At 41.9% G+C, this 24,857-nt stretch overlaps 2 protein-coding genes across 7 annotated transcripts; one reads left to right on the top strand and one right to left on the bottom strand.

The window, feature by feature from the left end:
• Positions 1-2,106: 2,106 nt before the first annotated feature.
• LOC144528936 (cyclic AMP-responsive element-binding protein 5-like) lies at positions 2,107-18,492 on the top strand. 6 transcript variants are annotated; one of them, XM_078267818.1, is made up of 11 exons: positions 2,107-2,402; positions 4,918-4,984; positions 5,512-5,605; positions 7,365-7,474; positions 7,935-8,164; positions 11,769-11,895; positions 12,171-12,242; positions 15,522-15,839; positions 15,929-16,195; positions 16,637-16,745; positions 17,600-18,492. In XM_078267818.1, exons 2-11 carry the CDS (start codon positions 4,931-4,933, stop codon positions 17,689-17,691), a joined length of 1,473 nt encoding a protein of 490 aa, XP_078123944.1. In that variant the 5' UTR covers positions 2,107-2,402; positions 4,918-4,930; the 3' UTR covers positions 17,692-18,492. The 6 variants fall into 6 exon arrangements, with proteins under 6 accessions (XP_078123944.1, XP_078123943.1, XP_078123939.1 ...); XM_078267817.1 differs by having other exon boundaries at positions 17,622-18,492; XM_078267813.1 differs by having other exon boundaries at positions 2,108-2,402; positions 17,616-18,492.
• tril (TLR4 interactor with leucine-rich repeats) lies at positions 18,319-23,053 on the bottom strand. The gene has a single exon (XM_078267812.1). The coding sequence runs from the start codon at positions 22,681-22,683 to the stop codon at positions 20,179-20,181; it is 2,505 nt and encodes an 834-aa protein (XP_078123938.1). The 5' UTR covers positions 22,684-23,053; the 3' UTR covers positions 18,319-20,178.
• Between the last annotated feature and the right edge of the window lie 1,804 nt (positions 23,054-24,857).

The following is a 24,857-nucleotide window of genomic DNA, read 5'->3' on the forward strand; positions in this document are numbered from 1 at the left end:
CCACAGTGAGGATAATGCTACATGGGGATTGAGGTCAGTAAGTTTGTTTGACCTTTGACCTGAAACGCCATATTTTTACAGCTCTGAGCAGGCAGCTCTCTTAAGCTCCCAGTCTGGCTGTTAAGAGCCATGCTGAGGTGAAGATGCCAGATGGTAATGGCTGGTATTGCCACTGAGTTATGGAGGTAGTTGTAATCTCAGTGGCATTGTCTGCTCCAGGGCACCAGCCAGAGACTTCCTGGCTGCCGTCATACACTTTTTAGTGTGTTTTAGTGCACACTCTTCACGGGCACGCACACGTGCTGTAAAACATCCCATATCTTCAGTGAAAAAAAAGCTCAGTGATTCACATCCACAGGGGTCAGGAGCTCACAACACAGAGTGACATCATCACAACTTCCTGTTTCCCGTTGCCATGGCTACCAGAATTTACATACTTTATGCGATTGGTGGATGATGAGTCAGTTGGGTTTGGTCCCATTTTGCGCTTCAACCACAACAAAAACATATCCCTCTGTTCAGCTGGAGCACCGGAAAGCCTGACCAAACATGGCAGATATTACTCCATGGCTTAGCTTAGTGGAGATGTGAATGAACAAAGACCCTCCTGTTTTTTGTATGACCAACGGGAGTTCATGGCATCACATAAATGATTTTGAACAAGTTACAAAACAGTGGGCATTTATTTATTTTTGGAAACAATAATGTAATTCAGTGTAACTTAATTAAAAACCATTAAAAGGATACATAAACCTGAATATTTAAAGTATCATCTCTCTCATCTTCATCAACATTGCCAAAATGAATACATTTGCCAAAAAAAAGGTCTTCTTTTAATATACAACACAACGGGTAACACCTTTTTAAACTGTAAAGCTGTTCCTGTGTAAAATGTGTCCCCTACACAAACGTGTGTCAGAATGGGACGTGACTCTTTGCCCTGACCATGACTTATGACATCATATTAAACACACTACCGGTGTGTAGTGACTGTGGATGTACTGTATTGATGGCGACAACAGACCCAGTCTATCACAATGTGTTACACTTTATCAATAACGCTACATTGTTAAAACTTTTGAACTACCTCACATCTCCTTTCTTATTTAAATTTTCCGTCACTACAGTATAGGTATGATCCAATAATAACTTTGTCTTGCTGAAGCCATCCCGCTTGGTTGCAATAACCTTAGCAGAATGCAGGTAGGCCACATGCACCTTTTAAATGGAAAGAACTTGAAACAGCTTTCAAGAGAGCTCATTTCATTACCCATGGAGAAGCTTTATAATCCCTATGTGTTTTATGACTATTGTAATAGAATCTGTAGGTCTATATGTGTGTGTTAATATTTCTATTCTGTTTGACGCTTGATTGTTGGTTGTTTGACTTAAGATATGTTATAACTTGTTATATAGGCCTACATGGTTGTTTGATTATAAAAAAAAAAATTAATTCTCAGGTCTCTCTTGAAAAAGAGATCTTGATCTCAATGTGACTACCTGATTAAATAAAACTATGTGGGTAGAGAAACAAAAGAACTTTTTGGGTCACCAGAGATTAAAACAGAGGGTCACTGGACCAATTTATTATTAGTATTAATATATAAGTATTAATATTCATTTATAATAACAACAACAATACTAGTAATATTATTACAATTATTATTACTACTACTATAATTATTAGGCATATTATTATAATTATAATTATTATTATTATTATTAGTAGTAGTAGTAGTAGTAGTAGTAGTAGTGGTAGTATGCTATTGTAAGTAGCCTAGTTGTAGCACCATTATTAGTAGGTTATCATGTTCTCAATTTCGTTTATCAGGATCAGTTCGGGACAAAGCACTGCCTAATTTCCCTTTACCTTAAGACTGTTTATGTTTCAAAATAATAGTTTTGTTCTAAAATAAATAGAAGTATAACCTCAGAAAAGTTTTAAAAAAACACCCTTGGGGGCTATGCTCATTTTGACGCATAAACTCAATGCAGACGCTGGGACGTCCCGTTTAAGACAGACACTGAAAGTGGAGAGAGAGAGAGAGAGAGAGAGAGAGAGATAGAGAGAGAGAGAGCTGGGTCTCATCAGCCCACCCTGCAGTGGCCGTCACGTTGCTGTTGGTGTGTCGTTGGCTGGTCTGACTTGGTTTGTCTGTCTGGTCCCGGTCCGCCACCATGCCGCTGTCCTGTCCGTCCGTCCCCCTACGGGCCGGTGTTGTAACCCCGCCCCCCTCAATCCCTCTCTCCGTACGGGACCGCAATGATTTAGAAGTTCAGGAATCCCACGTGACGTCACCGGTGGGGTGATGTAATGCTTCTGTAAATAGAACGTATTGTAATCTCGCTCCAGTCCAACGTGGTTCCTCTCTTGGGCGCCGCTTGTCCGTCTCTACTTGTAGGTAAGCCTCCGCAATTTACTTTCATTCACAAAACTTTAAACCTAATAGCAAGCGCTCGCCTGACGCTGACGCAGTGTGCTGAATGTATCTTTATACGTTAATCTTTTTTATTTTACTCCTACTGGAAAGTTAACGGGGGAAGTTGATTGGCTAGTTGTCCCGGTGAAGTCTCATCACCAGGCGGACGAGGTTGAGCGCGAGTGTCTATTTGGGGGGTGTGACAGCACTCTCCATACAGCTGTGGCGAGCTTGTTTATGAGTTATACAGGTTGCTATACGGAGCGGTAGGAAAGGAAACACACCGGCATGTTCTTGAGACACAGACAGACACTGACCGCCCGGCTGCTGGACCATTTGCTGGTCAGAACCGCTGCCTAATTTGAGGCCAAGCCGGCGCGACCGGTTTGATGCCGTTGACATTGATCCATCAAACATGGCAACCTTGAGACGTAGTAAGTAACTAAAGTTGACAATTTTTATTTTTTATTTTTTTTTAAAGCTGGACATAAGAATGTTGTAGGTGATTCACAAGCACAGGCGGTTTTAAAGTTGTGAGTGTATTATGTCATTCATCAAAAGAGAATAACAGAGGAGGAGGCGGGACAAACTCCTATGATTTAGTTTTCCAAAAACGATATTAAAAGAAAAATGTAACATTAATCCGTCTTAAGTTGGCAACATGTTGTCTGTTGTTGGATTTATGTATTAAGTATGACGTCATTCCGCATTGATGCGCTCTGACAAAGGTTTTGCTGAAGATGTGCTGAGTCTGCTTATCTAGTACAAGTGCTGCTTTAGGAGAGAGAGATAGGCTAGAGAGCGGGGTAACAACTGTTGGAAGATAATCATGATTATCATAAATATCTATCTATGTATTTATCTCTGAAATAGGGTATCATATTATGTAGCCCAATATCATTGCTCCATGAAAGGCTACACACTAAAGTGCCGTTTAAGGTAGGCTACATTTAAAAACTGTAAAAGTATGAAAACCTTCCGTCTTTTTCAACTGGCTTTGTAAATTATCTATCTCTCTATCTAGCTATGATTATGATGTTGTGGACACTTGTTTGCTTGTTCATGTTGTGATACACACCCACACACAATCACTCACACACCTATGAAGTCACCTCTACTTGCTGGGGTTGGAAAATGGGGGCTGAGGCAGGTTCAAACCTGTCAGGAGTAGGCCGGCAGTGCAGCCCTCCCTCTACCGCCTGCCTCATTCCTTCTCTCTTCCATTCATTGTGTCCTCCTTCTCTCTCTCTCTCTCTCTCTCTCTCTCTCTCTCTCTCTCTCTCTCTCTCACTGCCACTTGCCCTTTCCATTCCTCTCTCCATCACCCTAATGCCACTCTCCAACCCCTTAAGCCTTCCCCCCACCCTACACGCTTTCCATTTCTTATGGAAGCATGTACTTTTGCCCTCTCTCTCCTCGCTCCGCTCTTTAGCTCTCACTCTTTCCCATGACATCAGGACCCACTTTACTGTCTTCTCAGCACATTATGCCCACGCAAACCCAAAGTTTGCTTGAGGGGAAAGCGTGTGTGTACCTGTGAAATAAGTGACACATGCACTTCTCATCGCCACCATCCGCATCTTTAACATTTCTCAATCACTAGGATGAAAAGTCAAGCAAGGGTCAACCCGTTGACCTCTTGACAAGTGTGTGAATCTTGTTTGGTGACACACAGCTCAGGGGGATGCCTAAGGCCAGGGAGTTGAAGGCTTCTTCCTTTGCTCTCAGTGGAAAATGAACGGTCAGCAGAAGAAGCACTTCAAATAAGTCATAATTACCCCCCATGATTGGCTTAATATCTCCACTGAAGAACTGAATGGGTCAAGCTCGGGTTTATCGTTGTACTTTATTTTGTGTTTGTGTTGATATATTTACTCTATGATGACTTTATTATTATGCTATGCATGGCAAGCATGTATCCTTTCATCATGCTCGTATTATTAACTGATGCCACGATGAAAGCTTAATGGCACCACACTTAGCACTTTGCTACATAATAACTATGAAAAGTAAAGATCCTGATGCCGTAAGGCTTTGATTCTCTTCTGGTGCTTACAGTACATGTTATTACTAGGCCTACTGTGTAATGAATAGTTAGGAAAAACACAAACAGGTTGTATTTATTATACAGCAGTACTTGTCCTAATAAAAATGACTACCTGCAGTATACAGCAGCAATACTGTTGCTCTCCCACTGGCACTAAAGGGATCATTTTCCTCGAGATGTCTCTGGGTAAAACATCCATCATCTGTGGCATCTACCTCATTACACACCGCCTCCACAATAAAGACGTGATAATAGGAGGATAACTGTATCATACAAGCTCAGTGTGTGATTTATCAGAGCACTCTCTCTCTCTCTCTCTCTCTCTCTCTCTCTCTCTCTCTCTCTCTCTCACTCTCACTCTCTGTAATTAAAAATATAAGTACAAGCTGCCTGCTGTAATGTGTGGATGCAGCAGGTTAATATGTTGTTCTTGCTTCTTCTGTTTTGTAGGCTTGTGTATGACATGAATGACAAACAGGACAGGCCTTATATGTGCGGCGCCCCGGGCTGCTCTCAGGTCTGTTGGATACAGTATGTGTGTTACACCTGCACCACAGCTGTAAAGAAAATTATTTTTGCAGGAAAATATATGACTATTATTATGAATTATTATTATTATTATAAATCCTGATTGTATTGTTGGTGAAATAAAATGCTTTACATATTGTAGAAAAGTCTTTATCATATGATTATTAATTGTGGACACAATGTATTCCAGGCTGATAATAATAGGATAAGATTAAATATTTTATTTGTCACATGAAATGCAATGTGGCATGCAGTCAAGACTGTGCTGATAAAGGCTAGTGTGTAATAAGGAACTATAATAAGAGTAAAACATTACAATTATATAATAAATACATTATAATTATATTTTTCTTTCATTTATCATGTGTAGTGATAAATATTCTCAAATACTCCACTGACTTCAGAGCATTATGACTGACAAGTCAGCTGATTAAACTAAACATCTCATCCCATGTGTCATGTCATGCAGCTGCACCTATCTCTTCATATCTTTCTCACTCTGTCGGTGTGCTGCAGCGCTTCCAGTTAGAAGAGCATCTGCTCATCCACAGACACAAGCATGAGATGTCCCTCAAGTTCTCCTCCATCAAGACGGATACGGCTTTTACAGGTGAGAAAGCACGAAAGGAAAAAAAAACATATTGCCTTCTATCCAACATCAACCAACCAGCTAATACAAAGTTTGTGTGTCCCCTTATCTCCCCATAACCATAAATAATCGTCCTCATTTATTCACTACTTGCTTTATGTCACTCAGTTCAGATTCAGTTGTCTGGCTGTATGTGTGTGTGTGTGTGTGTGTGTGTGTGTGTGTGTGTGTGTGTGTGTGTGTGTGTGTGTGTGTGTGTGTGTGTGTGTGCTTGATAAAAAAAGGATGACACTACTAAATCAGACAGCTCAATACAGGCTTCCTTCCCTCAGATAGTCTGAGAGAACAGAGTTGCTCATGTTGCAACATGTACAGTATACTCCATCAGATTAGACCAAACATACTGATAACGCCATCAGTGAAGACCAACTTTGATTCACACCCAGGGAGGAGTTGTGCAGGGGTCAGCACAACCCTTTTATTGATATTGTGCTTTTTATTCTGATATTGGGAAAAGTAAGTGGGACAGGAGTGAAGGTAGGTACAGGAGAGAATTCTGTGGGATAATTATGTAGATGCAAGGCAAGGCAAGGCAAGGCAGCTTTAATTGTAGAGCACATTCAGCAACAAGGCAAAGTGCTTTACATAAAACGTGAAAGAGCAGTTAAAAACAGTTAAAAATATAAAAACAGATATAATACAAGAATAAAAGTTACAGTGCCGTATAAGAAATAAACAATTATTTAAAGAAAGGAGTTTGTTCCAGATATGTGGTGCATAAAAACTGATCGCTGATGTAACCAAATGCTTGTGGATACCTCTGTCTGTGTTCTTTGACAATAACACTATATTTGTTTGCTGATTATTGAACAAATATGTACCAATATCAGATGGACAGTAGTGTATTTTATAACTACAACACTGCCTTACTGTTTAGCATTTATGCTTTAAAAATGCTCTTTAAAGAGCTGCTAACCCAAAGAGAATGTAATTATCATGGTATTTCGTGGGGAGATGTCCCATGATAGTCTAAATGCTGTTTTAGAAGCTTTTTGTATTTGCAAAAATAAGAATCAGGGAAAAAAGGGTGTGCACTGCATGCAACAACAAATTATTCTTACTCCACTGAGACATAAGTCCATAAATAAAACAGGTTTGGAGCTACAGGAAAAACAGACGTGTTTTTTTTTTTTAAATATACTAATCCAGCTTTAATGTTGTATATGTAAAAGCCCCTACAAGGCAAAGCATGTTGAGTAGCTTCACTAGCCAAGTATTTTTTTCAAATGCACCACCACGATCCAGACTCATGGTCAGAACACGGTCATGTGACACTGTCTGTAACCATAGAAACAGCTGTCCATCTGGACATAAACATGAGCATGTCATCTAACCTCAGCAGACTCTTTCTCTGAGTCTCTCTCTCTCTCTCTCTCTCTCTCTCTCTCTCTCTCTCTCTCTCTCTCTCTCTCTCTCTCTCTCTCTCTCTCTCTCTCTCTCTCTCCTGCAGCCTGCCACGCCTCCTGCAGGAAATCTCATGTCAAAAACAAAGAGCCCAACTGACCTTTGACCCCTGCATGTTTAGACTGTTCACAGAGACAGGCTGATGTTATCACAGAGAGACACACAGAGCACAGCTGAGAGGAGACTCGTTTCTCCTCTTGCCATTACAGTTTTGACTACAGTCGAGTTAGGAAGCAGGAAGAGACTATTGTGTCAAAAGGGCCGCGAAACCTGTCTCACCTTTTTTTCTGTGTGTATTTGTATGTAATGCTTCCAGACCAGACTCCAACGCCAACACGATTTTTGCAGAACTGTGAAGAGGTTGGTCTGTTCAAGGAGATAGAGGAAGAGTTTCTTCAAGCACAAGAAGAGGAAAAGAGCAAACAGGTACATTTTATACACAAATACAAACCAAAGTTAAGCAGCATTTTCAATCTTTTGGCTGAGGTTAGCCTAAAGATACAATGCTGACTTGTGCAGTATTGCCGATAGGTGTTTGCTTGTGAGGTCTGTCAGGTAAACGTTTTGAGTGACACTTGGCTGTGAGGGAAATAAAAACAGTCAGAGCCAATTAGACTACTGCAGATATCTGACCTGCTGTGAGGAAAGACACACCAGGAGATCACATTCTCCCCTGTAAATTAAACAGCTAGACATCAAACACACACACACACACACACACACACACACACACACACACACACACACACACACACACACACATGCCTAAACAAATGGATGCATGGATGGACACACATCTCAAAATCACCTCAGATCACGTAATGGAAGTAGATACTGCAAGTTCAAAATGGTCCCAGCTGATTGTAGCTCTCACTTCTCCCAACAGACGCTTTCTCATAATGGGTCGTCCTGTATGAACCCGCAGCAGCTGAAATCGCAGCTCCAGCACCCTCATCCCCAGCCACCGCTGCACCATCCCCAGACCCAGCCGCTGCAGCACCCTCAGTGTCATGGCACCATGATGGGCCCCAGCTGCAGCCTGGCTGCCCAGCAAGCTCTGTCCTCGCTGTCCGGTTCAGTCATCACCCAGGCTTCTTCCACCCTCACACACTCAGGGTGAGTTTGGCTGCACACATTCACACCTAAAGGCACCCATACACACATACAGCACAGATTTTACTTCATCTATTCATCCATGCAGCAACATTTATTCTCTTCGTCACGCACGCACGCATGCACGCACGCACACTCACAAACACATACGCGCGCGCGCGCACACACACACACACACACACACACACACACACACACACACACACACACACACATATTTCATTTTAATGTTGCCTTTTCTCACTCTTTCTTTCTCTCCTTTACTCTGTCTCGCCCATTCCTGTTTTGGACTTATTATAACTCATTCTGTCTGGCACAGACTGGCATTTCCCCCTGCATAATTTATCACTGCACTAATTAACTGAGAGAAAGAAGGAAAAAAATCAAACAGCAGTTTACTGAGAGAACAAAGTCATAGCAAAAGAGATGGAGAACGGCTGCACAACACCCACTCAAACCCACTGACACTACCCACACTGCCACCCAAATATTGCTTCTGTTATGTGTGTTAAGAATCAGAACCAGACTGGAGTCTCTCAGCGCCTATGCAGCTTCCATGGCTCCCTAGTTATCACCTAGTTCAACAGACAGATTAGAGGACTTCCTGTCTTTCATCTGACCAGCTCCCAGCAGCTGCTTTCTCTCTTCTTGACATTTCAGCTTTGGATTTAGATGTATGTCTTCTGAATATCTCATTACAAACAGTATACTGTGGGGTTTAATGAGCAATGTCAAACCAATTTATTTTATTTTTTTATTTACTTGCAGCATACTGCTTGATGTGAAAAAATGAACCTACCCACATCCAAACCATTCTACAAAATAGAATAAAACCAAAACAAAATGACTGCTCATTTTGTCAAATTAATTTTTTCTCAAACGCTTGAATTGAATGCTTGAATTAACACTTCTACTTTATTCATTGCTGAAACTTTGACTGAAAACTTCAATGTTCACTGCCATCTTCTTTCCCTATTTGTAATTCAACTGCCACTTCAACTTCTTTCAGTATTTTAACTTTATAAAATGCTTCAACTGCACATTATCAGCTGCAAGGACATTTATCATTATTTATGTTATTATATATTACTTTTTTATTGTTTTGTCTACTAGTAATAGCTATCATCTAATACATTTAAATAGTCACTTCTATTCCATCTTTGTTGGGAGTTGCACATGCGCGGTAGCTAGGTAAGCACTACTAGCCAGTCAGAAGCAGAGTATGAGGGCGTGCCACGCTAGCAGCTAGGCGAGCATTATAACGTGTGTTACAAAGTGACGCACGTTTGTCACGGAAGTAAAGACTGGACTACAATAGAGCTGTTTGGAGCAGTTTGTGAACAGTGTTTTCTGTTGGAGATGGTAAGTCCCTTTGGGGCGGACTTTGGGCTTTTTCACTTTGTAAACCTGTAACATGCACAAAAAAGATATATAACACAATAAAGGAAAGGGGAAAGAGCCAAAAAGCATAACATGAGCACCTTAATACTTTTGGTCCTAAAGAGACATTTTAAAGCCTTCTCTCATCCCAACAACCAGTCTTACAAAATAAAAGCCTCGGCTTATTTACATATAGACAAACAAAGCCTCTGTCACATCTCTGCAGTTGATCAGATGAACCAAGGTACCAAAAGTAAGTCAAAGACATAATAAGCTCCAAACATCTGTCCAGGACCAGACAGGACAGGACAGTGGGGAGTGGTTATGGTACGTAAATCAGTACCAGCTGAATCCAGACAGCATGTTAGTCAGTGAAACCAGCAAAGTGTTGCAAAATGAACCATGGATTGTGTCTCTGATTGTTTCCCCTCATGTTTACGACCAGTTTCCATAGCGACCTGGTCTCTGAGTGTCTGGCTGTTGGCCCGGTAGAACTGTTGTGGTTACGTTTGGAAATGCTGTTTTGGTTTGTCTGTACTTTGTTGTATGTTATACGGGCCGCATACCCGAGATTCAGTGATGACATCATTGCCGATGACCTCAGCACGGCCACGGAGGCCCACGCTGTCCGATTGGCTGAGAGCCAGAGTGGTTAGGTCAGCACATGGCACCCTGGGTTTCTACATCCCCCACTATCATCCCTGAGCTTCTCTCCTCCCTATCAAGCTGTTATTGTTTTCCATAACTCTGTTTTCTTTCACTTTTTTCACATCATAATAGTTTCTGTCATCATTGCTTCACCTCAAATCTCTGTTTACACCTTTTTTTTGCTCACATACAACAACATTTTGTTTTGGTTTTTCATTCAGTGGATGCTTTTGTCCATATTTTAAGTGTTGGTTCACCCAAAAACAAAAGGGAATATTTTTTCACTTAGGTACTTCTAGTGGTTTGTAGCTATGCAGATAATTTAGGTTTTATGGGCCCAGATTTCCACCTCTGAGATTTCTTCCTCCACTCAGTGTTGCCAGATTTGACTAACCAAATTTGGCTATTTGGCTAAACACCAAATAGCCCAATGAGAAACTAAAACCCACCTTTCTTCTCCTCTTTTTTCTCCAGTAGGGTGTGATGACATTTTATTTTAAATAACACACACATACACGCAACATGGTCGCAAATAACCTGCATCTAGACATCAGTAAACACTTAACCTTCACCTATACGAGTACAAGAAGAAAAAATAAGAATTCAGTCCTAAAACATGCCTCATAAGACATATTCTGTTCTAATAGTATTAGTTTAAGAAAACTCAAAACCACCAAAGTTACAATAATGAGAAAATGAACAGATAAAAAGGCTTTTATCACACAGGTATGAATAAATAATAATTTGCATAGGAAGAAAAAAGCCAGATTCAAGTACCCAAATGATACAAAATATCACAAATTGCCCAAAACCATTTTTACTCACCCAATCAAATCAAATAAAAGTAGCCCAATTTGGAGGAAAACAAACATATCTAGCAACACTGCCTCCACTTCAGTACAGTGGAGGTAAATATAATTAAGATTGTGGTGCTCACCACATTGAAAAATTACTTTTAAAAATGTTTAACTGGAAAACTCTTTCCAGAAACAGATGTCCTTATTATTATGGATAATCCACAGAACAATAGTCTTCATAGGGACAAATTGTTCTGCAGGAAGTTGTTCCAATAGAAACTGTTGACAATGAGGTCTGTGGATTACCCAGAGTAACTGTGACATTGTTCCTGAAAAGACACACAGCTTAAAATGTAATTTTCAATGTTTTGAGAGTCGCAAACAAAATTTAAATCACCGCCCTTGAGTTGGGGTGGAGGCAGAAATCTCCAAGATGGATATTTCAAAAAATGGGACACATACCTCTTTGGGTTAGTCACAAAACAGATCAGATCAGTTAGTTCTAGTAGATTTAAACCTAATCCTTCTTCTATTACCCCTTTGTTTCATGTCATCCGTTTATCCATCCCTAGTTTCCACTTTGACCTTTTTTGACCATGTCCATCTATCCCAGCCTGACCTCCACCTGCCATTAAAGCTATAAATGTTTCAACTTGCACCTCTGTCTAAACTGGATTAGTGAAACTTTAGCTGTGGATAGCGCTCTGGCATGACTCGCCCCCTTCTCTCTCTCTCTCTCTCTCTCTCTCTCTCTCTCTCTCTCTCTCTGTGGCTCACCACAGGCCGGTTCCCGGGCCGCTGTCCTCCCTCCTTCACATGCGGAACAGACACAGACAACCGCTGCCAGCCTCTTTACCTGGCACCCTGCCAGACCCCGCCATGCAAGGGGCATCTGCCCAGCACATGCCCGTAAGTAAAGGACTCACACACATACAGACAGGCATGCATTATGATTTATAGATGCAGGTATAGTGGCCCAAGTGGTCAAGATCCACGAGTTAGAAATATTTATGGATGACAGAAAAATTCACTTCACTCTTGTGTATGAATTAATCAAAAGTGTCAAACTCCAAATGGATGTGACCTTGTGGAGAACTCTTTATACTTGAGGTTATGTATGTGCTATAGCTTTTCCTTGTCATGGTTGAAAGGTTATTTTAGTGTCAATTTCTTTCCTTCTTCAGATAGAGAAGCAAATGCCGTGTATAATGGGTATACCAGGTCCTGTACACAACCCCTCCTGTTCCTCGCCTCAGGTACTGACCAGTCAAATATTTTCTTACCGTTTCCTACTGATAATTACTTTCTCCTTTCGTAATAACGTTATGCTTTATCAAAGACTTTCTGTATACTATATATGATAAGACTAAGTACAGCTGGACCACTAGTGGCTTTTGGAAAACTGATACCAATGCCATTGTTTATGGACTAAAGCTGATTTGTCATTTGTTAGTTGTTAATTATTCTCTTTCTGATGGAGATGGAGATGTAGATTTATACCAATCTCATATTTGTACGTTAAGTATGAAGCTACCACCAGCAGGTGGTTAGCTTATGTTAGCATAAAGACTGAAAACAGGGAGGAAACAGCTATCCTGGCTCTGTCCAAAGGTAACAAAGCCCACCTACCAGCACATCTAAGCTCACATATTATATTTGATTTCCTTTATCCATGCAAAATGTGAAAAAACCTTTACTAGGGGCCGGCCTATTTCTTAGCTGGAAGCAGTAACTTCCTGGAATCTCTGCCGATGGCCTGGCAACTGCTTAGAGCCAAGAAATAATAAAACATTGAATTGTCGTTTTTTATATTTGAATGAATAAGATATAACATTCAAGCTTTAGATGTGCTGGTAGGCAAATTGTGTTATCTTTGGACAGAATCAGGCTAGCTAGTTTCCCCATGTTTCCAGTCTTTGTGCTAAGCTAAGCTAACCGACAGCTGGCTGTAGTAGCTTCATATTTTCCCTATATTTAACTGACAAATATGAGAGTGGTACCAATCTTCTTAGCTACTTTTGTCACCAGAAAATGAATAAGTGTTTTCCCAAAACGTCTAACTTGTCCTTTAACTTTTTATGATTTCACTTTTCTCATCTCTGTAATTAAAGCCACAAAAACACACATTCTGCCTTTGGCTCATTCCTTTCTAATCAGGATAGACAGGAACCAGAGTTTAACTTTACACTTTAACACACACACACACACACACACACACACACACACACACACACACACACACACACACACACACACACACACACACACACACACACACACACACACACACACACACACACACACACACACAGGTCTGCACCACAGGAAATCACAATCTACATGCTCTCCCTGGCTTTCTTGGTTGTTTTATTTTTCTTGTGTCAACATGCTCTCAATCTCTCCTCTTGTAAATTTTACATTTCCTCTTTATAGGTGCATGTAGTATCAATTGTTAAATATATGTGTGCTATCAAAAGCACCTTCAAAGGGAAAACTGTGAAATCGCCCTACAGCCGCACACACACACACACACACACACACACACACACACACACACACACGCACAGGTTATGACTTCATGTGCAGAGCTTGTATATAGAGTAGCAAATGAAAAGGGGTTTCAGTTTTCAGAGCTGCTCAGGTCGCAGGTTCAAATCTGAACCTCTCTTCTTTGAACACACACACACACACACACACACACACACACACACACACACACACACACTTCTTCTCCAGAGCAATTTTATTTTATTCTATTGTAATTTAGTCATGTCAGGTAGCATTTAGCATTTTGCATTTCCAAGGTGTGAAACAGGACTCTGCTTCTGTAAAACCACAGAAGGAGAATTAACATGCCTCCGCTGTACCGTAACTCCCCACTCAGCTGAAGTGGAAAAGTAAACGTTTAACAAGTGGATCAGTGTTTCATGTACAGTTCTGTGTCTTCATTCACTGATCCCTCCAGACAGAAATATCAACGTGGTGTGTCATCCAGGCCAAGGAGACCTATGATGTAATCACAGGCCCCAGTGTCAGGGTGTTTCTATGTAGTAAACAGAGCTGAAATACTCGTGTCCCGTCCTGTTCATTGGGTGTGCGGCTGTGCGGCTGTGCATGTGTGTTTGACTGTCAGCCTGGTAAAGCTGGCACAGACAGCTCGGTGACCTCATCCTTGGCACCCGCTAAATGTGCTCCTTTTTTTCGTAGTTGAATGGTTGAAGGGAAAAAAATCTGCTTCTTCTCTTAAAGAAATGTTGTTTAACAGGGAACAGATAGCAATATTGCCAGGGAGGAGAGTGATGTCATGCTCTAAACATGACCTCTCTTTCTCTCCGTCTCCTCTGCTGAGTGCAGGAGAAAGGTGAGATGAAGTTTAATTTAGCTCTTACAGTCTGTTTAGTCAGATGATATGTGGGAATGATAAAGTGTGAAGGTATCAAGCTGCAGACTGCAGCATTTATTGGAACACATTATCCCTCCTTTTTACAGTTGTTTTCACGGTTGTGGATAATTAGGAGAAAAGGCGATGATGGGCTAAGTGGAAGATTGTGGCTGTGACCAGTTATAATTTTAATTCTGAGATATTTTTGCTACATAGAGGTATGATACTGTGGGCTACTAATGCTTGTTTGACCTGAAAGAGCCTGTAGGTACGGTAGCTAAGTTGCTGGTACCAATTTAGTCAGTGTTGGGGGTCAAACACACACCACACAGTATGAGAGGGATAGAAAATGTTTATGTATACCCACAAGCTCTTCATATATAGTGTTTAGTGTCACACATATCAACTCAAACATGGTTTAAAAACCCTGTGGGGAGCAGTAGTAGGCAGTATTTAAACATACTGTATTTGAAATATGTTTATTTTGTAATTTGTATTTCATATCAAGATAGTTTGGTAAAGGGTTTTTTTAGTTTTCTCAATTTACCCTATTTATAGGGGAAATGTATACGTATTAATGTGCTGCATTTTACAACCTATACTTTAATAACATACTAAGAAATCAAATATGTAAAATATTCCTGTACAATTTCACCCAGGGGACTTCTAAAAGGACTGGTTGTCTCCAGACAATTGGTTAGCTTTTTTTTCTCAGTTTACTGAATATAGCCAGACATGTTGTGAATAATTTGATATGTTGCTAGAGATATATAATAGTCAAGAACCCGCTCCTATTCAGCATCACTGGGGGCTTTCTTGGCCCTACATGTCCCAGCGTCCAATCATCTTCCTCTTATACCAGGTTCACCGGCCTTTGAGATATTCAAGAGTTGTAATTGGTTGTCTGTGACATTCCTAGAGGCCATTATAAACTCTGAATTAATGTGCAGTTTAAATGAGAGGATGTGAAAATATACAAGTTGTAATTTATACATACTGAGGCTCCACTGTGTTTTTTTTTAAAGAAATGACATGTACAGCTCTTTGTCTCTGTGGGTTGATTTTTAGCTGGTATTTATTGTTTTATGCAACTTTAAATGCGTTGAACAGTGCATCACATGTATACTTATGTATTTATTTGATCTCCTCTCAGAGATCCAAACAGGCGCTGGGCCATCATTTCCAACAGCACCACCCAGCAATGGTCGCCATCAACAACCCTGTGACATCCATGGGTCACATGATGGAGATGATGTCACAGCGTCATCAGGCACCTCCACTACAACACCACCATCATCCCCATCATCCACAGCTTCCAACTCAGCCCCTTGCCTTTCAACAGCGATGCCATGCTCCACCTCCGCAGCATCTGGGAAGCCCCCACAGCCACCTTGCTCAGGCTCACCAAGCAACCGCTCCCCATCTGCACCAGGGTTCGCCTCCTGCACCTCCCCTGTCTGTTCCAGCACAGGTGCAGATGCTTTATATTTCTGATACGCCGGACATATTTCTGCAGTCAGGCACAGTTTTTGAAAATGTTCTTTTTTTTTTGGTTTGCAGTTATCACCAGTTGCACAGCAGATGCAGCCCTCCCATCTAGCCCACTCCCAGCATGCAATGCAGGCAAGTGATAGCTGCAGCAGTGGAGGAGGGGGAGGTGGCAACCGCCGCAGGAGGACAGCAGAGCAGGACCCTGACGAGCGCAGGCAGAAGTTTCTGGAGCGTAACCGGGCCGCAGCCACCCGCTGCCGACAGAAGAGAAAAGTATGGGTGTCATCGCTGGAGAAGAAAGCTGAAGAGTTGACGCATACAAACCTGCAGCTACAGGTGGGACACGCATCTGTACACACACAAATAGATAGATAGATAGATAGATAGATAGATAGATAGATAGATAGATAGATAGATAGATAGATAGATAGATAGATTGATAGATTTGTATTGATCCCAAAAATGGGAAATTACAGTGTTACAGCAGCAAAATATCAGACACACAACACACATACAGAATATACATGAAATAATAAATAGGATACAATTAATACAATACAATTATTAAACAAATATTTAAATTATATACAAGTTGGGAATAAAAATGTGCAACTACTTAAATAGTATTAATACAGATGTAAGTAAACCTATTGTGCTAGTTGCACTTAGTGCAGTTATGATGTATATGAGTCTTATCTAACACTCAGTGATGAAGTGTTAAAAAGTACACACAATCTACACTTCAAGGATATTTAGTATTTCTCTGTGTGTTTCCAGAACGAGGTGACGTCATTGAGGTCGGAGGTGGGTCAACTGAAACAGATTCTGCTCACCCACAAAGACTGTCCTGTCACCGCCCGGCAGAGAGAAGCACAGGGGTACCCCAGTGAGTAAAACCCCCATACCCTGCACCCCCTCTCTAGAAATCTCACCAGCTTTTCCAGATGCCTGACACCAATCATCTCCATCCATCACTGAGGGTATACTTAAGATACCTTGTATGTGCACATAAGGGAATACCCCATGGTTCCATTTTGTCTTGTTATGACAAGCAGCCACCCCTCAGCACACACACAGGGACCTTAAACTGTATCTCACAGAGTGCAGCTAAACAGCACTTAAGAGTAAAAACTCTGCTTTTAACCCGCCAGTCTCCACTTATTGATACATGCACTTTTACTTCTTTGGAGAGCCAATCAAGGGTAAGCACTGCACTCCTAACTCTCCGTTTTACAGAATGCATTTTTCATTTCCATTTTCATACTCATTTAATGAACCAGACCTTGATGCTATTTGACTGTGTGAGTGTTTACTCTGGAGTGCAATGCAATATTCTTGCAGTTTGACTTGCATGAAGCTAGCTTGGAACAAAATGCACATCATGCCCATCTTGCACTCCAGGCAGTCTAAAGTTAATGTTCAACAATAACTGAACCTGTCTATGACCTTAACGGAAAGAAAAGAAATACTGCACCTTGTGGCTTAATTGAAAGCAGCCATTATGTTTTTTAAGTGTTGAGCTTCAGAGAACAAAAATGGATGCAATATTGGCATGTGTTACTTTTCGTATATTTCTATTGTTGTCTTTTTACCTGTATGTACAGTATTCATTTGTTAAAATAAAAGAGATATTTTCCTTTAATCTAAGCTGTAGTGGGGTTTCATTCATTTGCATGCGTGTGCTAACAAACTCCGCTCACAGAACAGACAACCCACAGCATCTGTGACTTTGATTGACAGCTGTCTCTGTGTCCAGCTGCAGGGGTGAGCCCAGGAGGAAGTCCCACCCCTGTAGGTCCTGGGTCTCATCTGCAGGCCGTCCAACACAATAGCATCTCCACCTCCTCGACAGCTGGAGGCAACACAGGGCACAACCCCAAGGCTGGACGCTAGTCCTCACCACATAGAGGAGGGTCTGGGACTGGATGGCTGAATCCTACCAGATTGAATTATCTTTCTGTCACACTAAAGTCACACTCAGCTGTGGATCCCTGTGTCTTTACATTGTAGATGAAATACTGAACTGGGTAGGTGAATTTATAAATCCATGTGAACACTGAGGTTTTTGTTTTTAACATGATCATCATCCTTTCTGGTTGGAGAGGAGACCAGAACCACATACTGATACATTTCCATAACAGGTACAAAAATGACCTCTTCTGAAAGCCTTGTTAAAACCTGTAATGGTTACATGGCAACTGGATCCTCTGTTTATTCAGAAAATGTTTCTGTTCATGGCAATCTAACCATTGCCTGCTACCCACTGACTATGCACATGCACAATCATAACACATCTTTTCAGAATCTTTTGCTCTTATATCTTGCACTAATTAAAAACAAAGAGCCTATATATTAGTTTTATATTTCTATCTGAGAATCTGCAAGTGCACATCTTATGCCTTATCTTTGATGCAGAAGCAGCTTGTCAAAACTATGTATTTTTCTAAAAATGATTCATACTAAGACAAAAAAATGTTTATTTCAAGATTTCAAATCAAACTTGGAAAGCCATTTAGAACATGATTGTACAGTATTTCCTTTCAGGCACTTTTTTTAACTGCCTTAAGACACTAAATATCTATAAACTGCACCTCATGTCTCAATCCCTGTCCGTTAATAAAAAATGGTGGTATTTCCATGTGTCTTTATTTTATATGCTTTCAAAATATCTTTCATGATATTAAATCTGTCAGAATTATTTTGACACAGTAAGCCTGTGGTTGTGAGCAATGAGATTATAGTTTTTGATTTGCTTCTGTACATACAGTACGGTCTAGTCTGCCATCTAGTGACTGATTTTGTTAGTGGTAGACAACTGGAATGGTCAGCAAAGTAGATCATAGGCTGTTTTAATGTTTGGCCAATACAACCACATGCACATTTCTTACTATTTAATTCAAGAAGAAACATTTAAAATAGTATTTTGTCTTTTATTTACACGTTTAATTTGTCTGACTAATCAGTAAATCAAAGTGTGCCAAACTTAAGGACTTTTTTGTGGTACCAGCTGAAAACTCTTTAATGCAGACTATTAAGATGTATTTTATGTCAAAAGCTTCAGTTCTGACATCTAGACTCTGGTATGAATATACCTAATATACATGCAATTGTGCACCCGTGTGTGTGTGTGTGTGTGTGTGTGTGTGTGTGTGTGTGTGTGTGTGTGTGTGTGTGTGTGTGTGTGTGTGTGTGTACATGTGTCTTTGTGCAAGTGTGCCTGATTTGCACTCCACCCTATTCTACTCAAACAAAGGGACTGCTTAACTATTGCCAGACCTCATCTTGACACGCATACAAAAGCATGGATGCACACACAGACGCGCACACACACACACACACACACACACACATACAATTACTTCTCCAACATGTTATTGCAATTATCTTCCCCACTCTCACACATTGTTCAGGTCTCCCTCTAAATCACTAAATAGTCGTTGTAGAGGAATCCTCTTGTTAATTGCTCCCTATTTGAAAATACAAGAAATGTATTATGTTACAGCTAATATTACCAGTCAACAGCAAATGACCCATTTTGATAAAAAAAAAAAATTATCATAAGAGAAAGTAAAAGTTAAAAAAAGGGAGCGAAACACAATCTGGAGTTCAAGCGGTTAATGCCAGTAATATATGGAATACTCTTCATATATTCCCCCATTTCTAGACATAAAATCCCCTTTCACTTTACATAATCAGTGGCATAGGTTAAATATATTTGAAAGCCACAAAGAGAGTAACATCTATTTATAGAGTTAAATCATCCATAAACACTCAAATGACAAATGAATCACATTGTTGGGGATTTTACTTCTTGATGTAATGCGAAATGATATAGAAATTATAAAACGTGATAGATGTGATACAAAACAAGCTTTTGTTTTCTGCCAACCAGCAGCCATCATTACATACTGTACAAATATGAGACAATATGATGTCTATGAACTCAACATTAGCACCGTAGTTGAAATCAGTGAGCAATCATTCATGCGTACACACAATACATCAACAAATCACACATTTAGAAACACTTGCAGGTGCAAGGAAATGAAAGAGGAAATGCACAAAGCAGGAAGAGGATGTCAGAGGGATTGTACTTCCTCTGGTGTCTGAAAAGGCACTGATGAGCTCAGCTGTTCTATTGTCACTTTGAAAGTTTTCTTGTGGTCAAGTGAGTAACCAAAACACAAAATGGTGGGATTGTTGACTTTGTCTGTTCACAGCCACAAACACACCCATGTTTTTAATATGATACTGTGGTATGTCCAGAGAGGAGACTAAACCAAAGATTGCAGTACAAGCCAATTCAAATGTGTATGGTTCTAGTCGGAGAATCTCTGCATGTCACTGTCTCTGCGAACACTGTTGCTGTCCAGAAAACGGTCACACGGGAACTCAATGAGGTCCCCTTCCTCTAGTGGTGCAAGTCGTGCTGGACGGCTGCTTTGGTAGCTTGTGAAGTCAGCTGACACAGAGGCGGTGGCCACGGCAGAACGAAACGGCCGCCTGGTAGAGTACATGTGCCGCACGTGCACGGCCGTCTTCCTCCTCTGCAGCCTCCTCTTCAGGCTTCGCCCCAGCCAGACCCCGCCAATGACAAGCAGCAGCACGGCGTTCCCAGCCAGCGTGGCCACCGTCACCAGCTGGAGGTCAGAGGTGAGCATGCCTCCATGGCTGAAGCCCTCGGGGAGAGTGACCAGCCCGGCGCAGTGGTCACGGGGTGCAATTTGACAAACAGATCCTCCAACTACTCCCTCCACACAGACCATGTAGGTCACATCTGAGCTGAGTTCTCGAATGGTTACGGAGCGAGCTGTGCCACGAGCGTAAACATAGCGAGGGAAACGATCCGGAGTGCCAAAGCGGTCAAACAGAATCCGGTAGTGGACTTCATCTAGGCCTGGCCCAGGTCCTGGTGTGTAGCGGTGATGATCCCTGGTGATCCAGTAGATGGTGACAGTACTAGATGTCACTTGATCCACTGAAACATTAGTGATGAAATGGTGGTTGAACACACAAGGATCTGTGATTAGAGGTAGAGCCTCCTCCTGATCTGACGATCTCAGAAGATCAAACTTTTCTCCTGACTGGACCGGAGTAGTGGTGTTGAGCCCTGTGTTCGCATCAGTGGAGTCCCTGTCCTGGTTTCCAGCATTGCTTGGTGTGGAAATAGCTGGTGGATCGGTTCTGGAAATTACATCTGACCTTTGCCTACTTTTGGCCCGTTTCCCAGCAGCCTCTGCAGCAGGTTGTGATCTTGGGCTGAGTGACTCTTTCTTTGGTTTCTTTCTTTCTGGTGAAGAAGAGGATTCTGCCACCTCTAGACCACCTTGGTCTCCCTGGATTCCCACCCCCTCCTGTCCTTCTCTCTTCCTCTTCTCTCCCTCTTTCCTCATTATGACTCCATCCCTGTTCCCATGTCTCAAATCTACACCTTCTGTCTCCTCCACTTGGCCTTCTTCACCTCTTTCCTTCTGCTTTATTGTATCCACAGTTCCATTTTCTTTTCCCTCCCCCTTTACCAACACCCCCCCTCCCTGGATCTCCTCAGGCCCAGGTTGGCTCCTACACAACTGGGTCCAGTTCCCGAGGGGCTGCAGCTGGGAGCTGTTCACATAGTCCAAATATTTCCCCCTCAGAGTTGCTGGGTGGTGACACTGCACAAAAACAGTCAACAGTTTGCCCTGAGAATGCGCAGCAGTCATCCATCTTTTCAGCTCCTCCAGGCGACAGTCGCATGTCCAGTTGTTGCCATGGAGATCCAAGTCGTAAAGCACGTTGTTGAGGGCAAAAATGTCCCCGGAAAGGCTGGTGAGCATGTTGTTCTTCAGCTTCAGCACTCTCAGATGTTTAAGTTGCGAAAAAGCCAAAGAGTCCACGGTGGAAATCCGGTTGCGACTGAAGTCCAGCTCCTCGATGCGCTCCAGAGAGTCCAGGAGACCGGCGGGGATTTCCTCCAGCTCGTTGCCGTCAATCAGAAGCTCTCTGAGGCTCGAAAGCCCCTTCAGAGCCCCGCTGTCCAGGCGAGAGATTCTGTTGTTGCTGAGGGACAGTTTGGACAGTTTTTTTAGATTTTGGAAGACGTGGTTTCCAACGTACTGTATTTCATTTTCAGACAGCAGCAAAGTTGTCAGAGCTTTGAGTTGGGAGAAAATGAGGGCATTGCGCACGGATGACTGCTTGTTGTGGGCCAGGTTTAGAAAGCGTAGGTTGGTGAGTTTAGAGAAAGCGTTTCTGTGAATATGCTGCAGTTTGTTGGATTCCAGATGGAGATAATGTAGGCTGGGCAAACTTTTAAAAACAGAGTCCTGCAGAACGTCTATTGAGTTGCCATCCAGACGCAATTTAACAAGATTATCCAAGTTGGCAAAGAGCTCCGATGTGAGATTCTTAATGTCATTATTATTTCCACAGAGAATAGTTAATTTTTTTAGGGATTGTAAAGTCCCAGCGGGTATATTTGAAAAAAGATTGTGTCCCAAGTACAGCTCCTCCAACTTGGAGAGTTTCTCAAATGCTTTTGGGTGAATAGTTTGTATTTGATTGTACTGTAAATTCAACCGCACGAGGTTACTGTACCGTGTGAAGTCAAAAGCGGAGATGTTAACAATGAAGTTACCCCCAAGGCTGAAGATCAGCACCTCCTCGGGCACCCGCGTGGTGGGTTTGGGCACAGTGCGCAACCCGCGGTTGGTGCACATGAGGTGCTGCGGGTGCTGACAGTCACAGCGGTCGGGACAAAAGCTCGTCGCCGGTGAGGAAGAAATGAACCCATTGAGCGACAGCAGGAGAAAGCATATCCCAGCCAGGAAATTGCCTGTATCCATTCCCACTGCGCGGCTGGCACAGCCAGAAACTGATGCGGCATTCGCTTTGTGTTGTTCAGGTGCAGTCGCCCCTCTCCTCTCTCACGCTGGAGAACGACTCGTCCATAATCCACTTGTTACCATGAAAAGTGGAGAGAAAAGTGCCGTACACATCAAGCACGCGGATCCATCACTTAGCAGCATCTTCTATAAAGCAAATTAATTTGTGCAGTGCGCTCTCATGCTGTCTGAGGGAACGCTCACCACCCCAACAACGCCTCCATCCCCCCAAGTGGTCATCTGCTGCGAATTACAGAGTTCAGGCGCAGAGCGTGCTCACACACACACACACACACACACACACACACACACACACACACACACACACACACACACAAACTGAAATAGTCCCTCCTCTGCAACTCTGCGACCCTGCCAAAACCAGATGTGCACAAGTCTTGACGCATGAGATCCAGAGCTTTGCGCGTGCATGCAGGTAATCACACACACACACACACACACACACACACACACACACACACACACACACACACACACACTACAGTCACTACAGCGAGAAAGGGAGGGAGAGAGAGATTGAGAAACCCTTTAACCGAGTTTTCTGCGCGCACCCGGAGCCACCGGGGGTCTGAGATCTGGATCGGATCCCTGGTATGGACAAAGCAGACAGGAAGATTTCCTTCCCACGGAATCCCAAAAGAAACTCGAAGTTTCCCTCGCAGCAGGGTGCAGACAGAACAAACTCACTCATAAAACAAGTTTAACAAAACCCTTACATTTATATTGTCATTGGTTTTGATAAGCTATATTAAAAAAATATAATTTATAAAACAGCTGTAGCCTAGTGAACAGCTATCTGATGTATTCTCCTAGCCAGAGGACACTGCATTGCATACACAAAGTAAGAAAGTATACACTACAATTAACACATCAACTGCCTAGTCTGCATCATGTAGCCTACAATAGGAACGCCATCATCATGCAGCTTAACTGTAATTTACCATTCTCTCATTAACGCACCTTGTGTTGCCGGGGCCACAAGGAGCACAGATGGTTCACATTTGCAGATGAGGAATTCGGAACGTTAAGTGTGTGTTAAGACTGACGAGGAGAGGTGCCAAATCTGAGTTAAATATCTCCAACTTGAAAGTGGGGAAATAAATGCAGGGTGAGTGGACCATCCATGTGGAGATTTTGTGCAGAAATTATGCAGAGTGAAGAACGATTCTCTGCAGCATACATGAAGGTTTATGTTCCAGTACAGTCTGAAAAGCATGCAGTGTTACAGCCAAGACATCTGCACATTTATGGCACATGAGGTAGAGTGCTTACCACTGACATACAGTACACACAGCCTAGATCTATGTATCCCGTCCTTCACTGTGTGATGTATCTAGCCCTATTAAATAAGATCAAGCACCTCTTTATAGACACCACCTGGCATGTTTCCCTTAATTTCTAACTGGGTGATATTTAGCACGATTAGTTATATAGGGCCTACAATTGGATATTGTTAGGGTTAGGGTTAGGTTAGGTTAGGGTTAGGGTTAGGCTAATGTTCTCATACAATTGAATCATCAATGTTTAGGTTGCTTTGGTCAAGTTTGCATGCATAGGCCTACTTGGCGAAACCTAAGCAGGATCATCACTATAGGGCCATATATGTTCCCAGGGCATGTTTGTCTCTTGATATACAGTCATGTATGGAATTAAAATAGCCCCACATCATCACATACCCTTCACCATACCTAGAGATTGGCATGGGGTACTTTCCATAAAATCATCTCTCAATGCAAATCAAACCAGCTATTAGGCTAACTGAAATAAAACCATGCCAATCTCTAGGTATGGTTAAGGGTATGTGATGATGTGGGGCTATTTTAATTCCAAAGGCCAAGGGAACTTTATCAGGATCATAGTATCCTGGATCCATGAAATAACTGGCCTTTAAAAATAAAAATCTGCCTGCCTCTATGGGAATTTAACATAGGGGTGTACTTACTTATGCCCCCTGTATTTTAAGGAAGAACATTACATGACTGTAAACATTGTAAGAGATTAGTAAGGGCTATCCTTGTAGCTCAAATCGCAAAAGAATAAAGGGAGATGGATGTTTCAAATGCAGTGTGAATGGTAAATATCTATTTAGCCACTTTGGAGATATAAATGTCAAA

This window comes from Sander vitreus, chromosome 14, assembly GCF_031162955.1.
Source record: "Sander vitreus isolate 19-12246 chromosome 14, sanVit1, whole genome shotgun sequence".
NCBI classification, from domain to species: domain Eukaryota; kingdom Metazoa; phylum Chordata; class Actinopteri; order Perciformes; family Percidae; genus Sander; species Sander vitreus.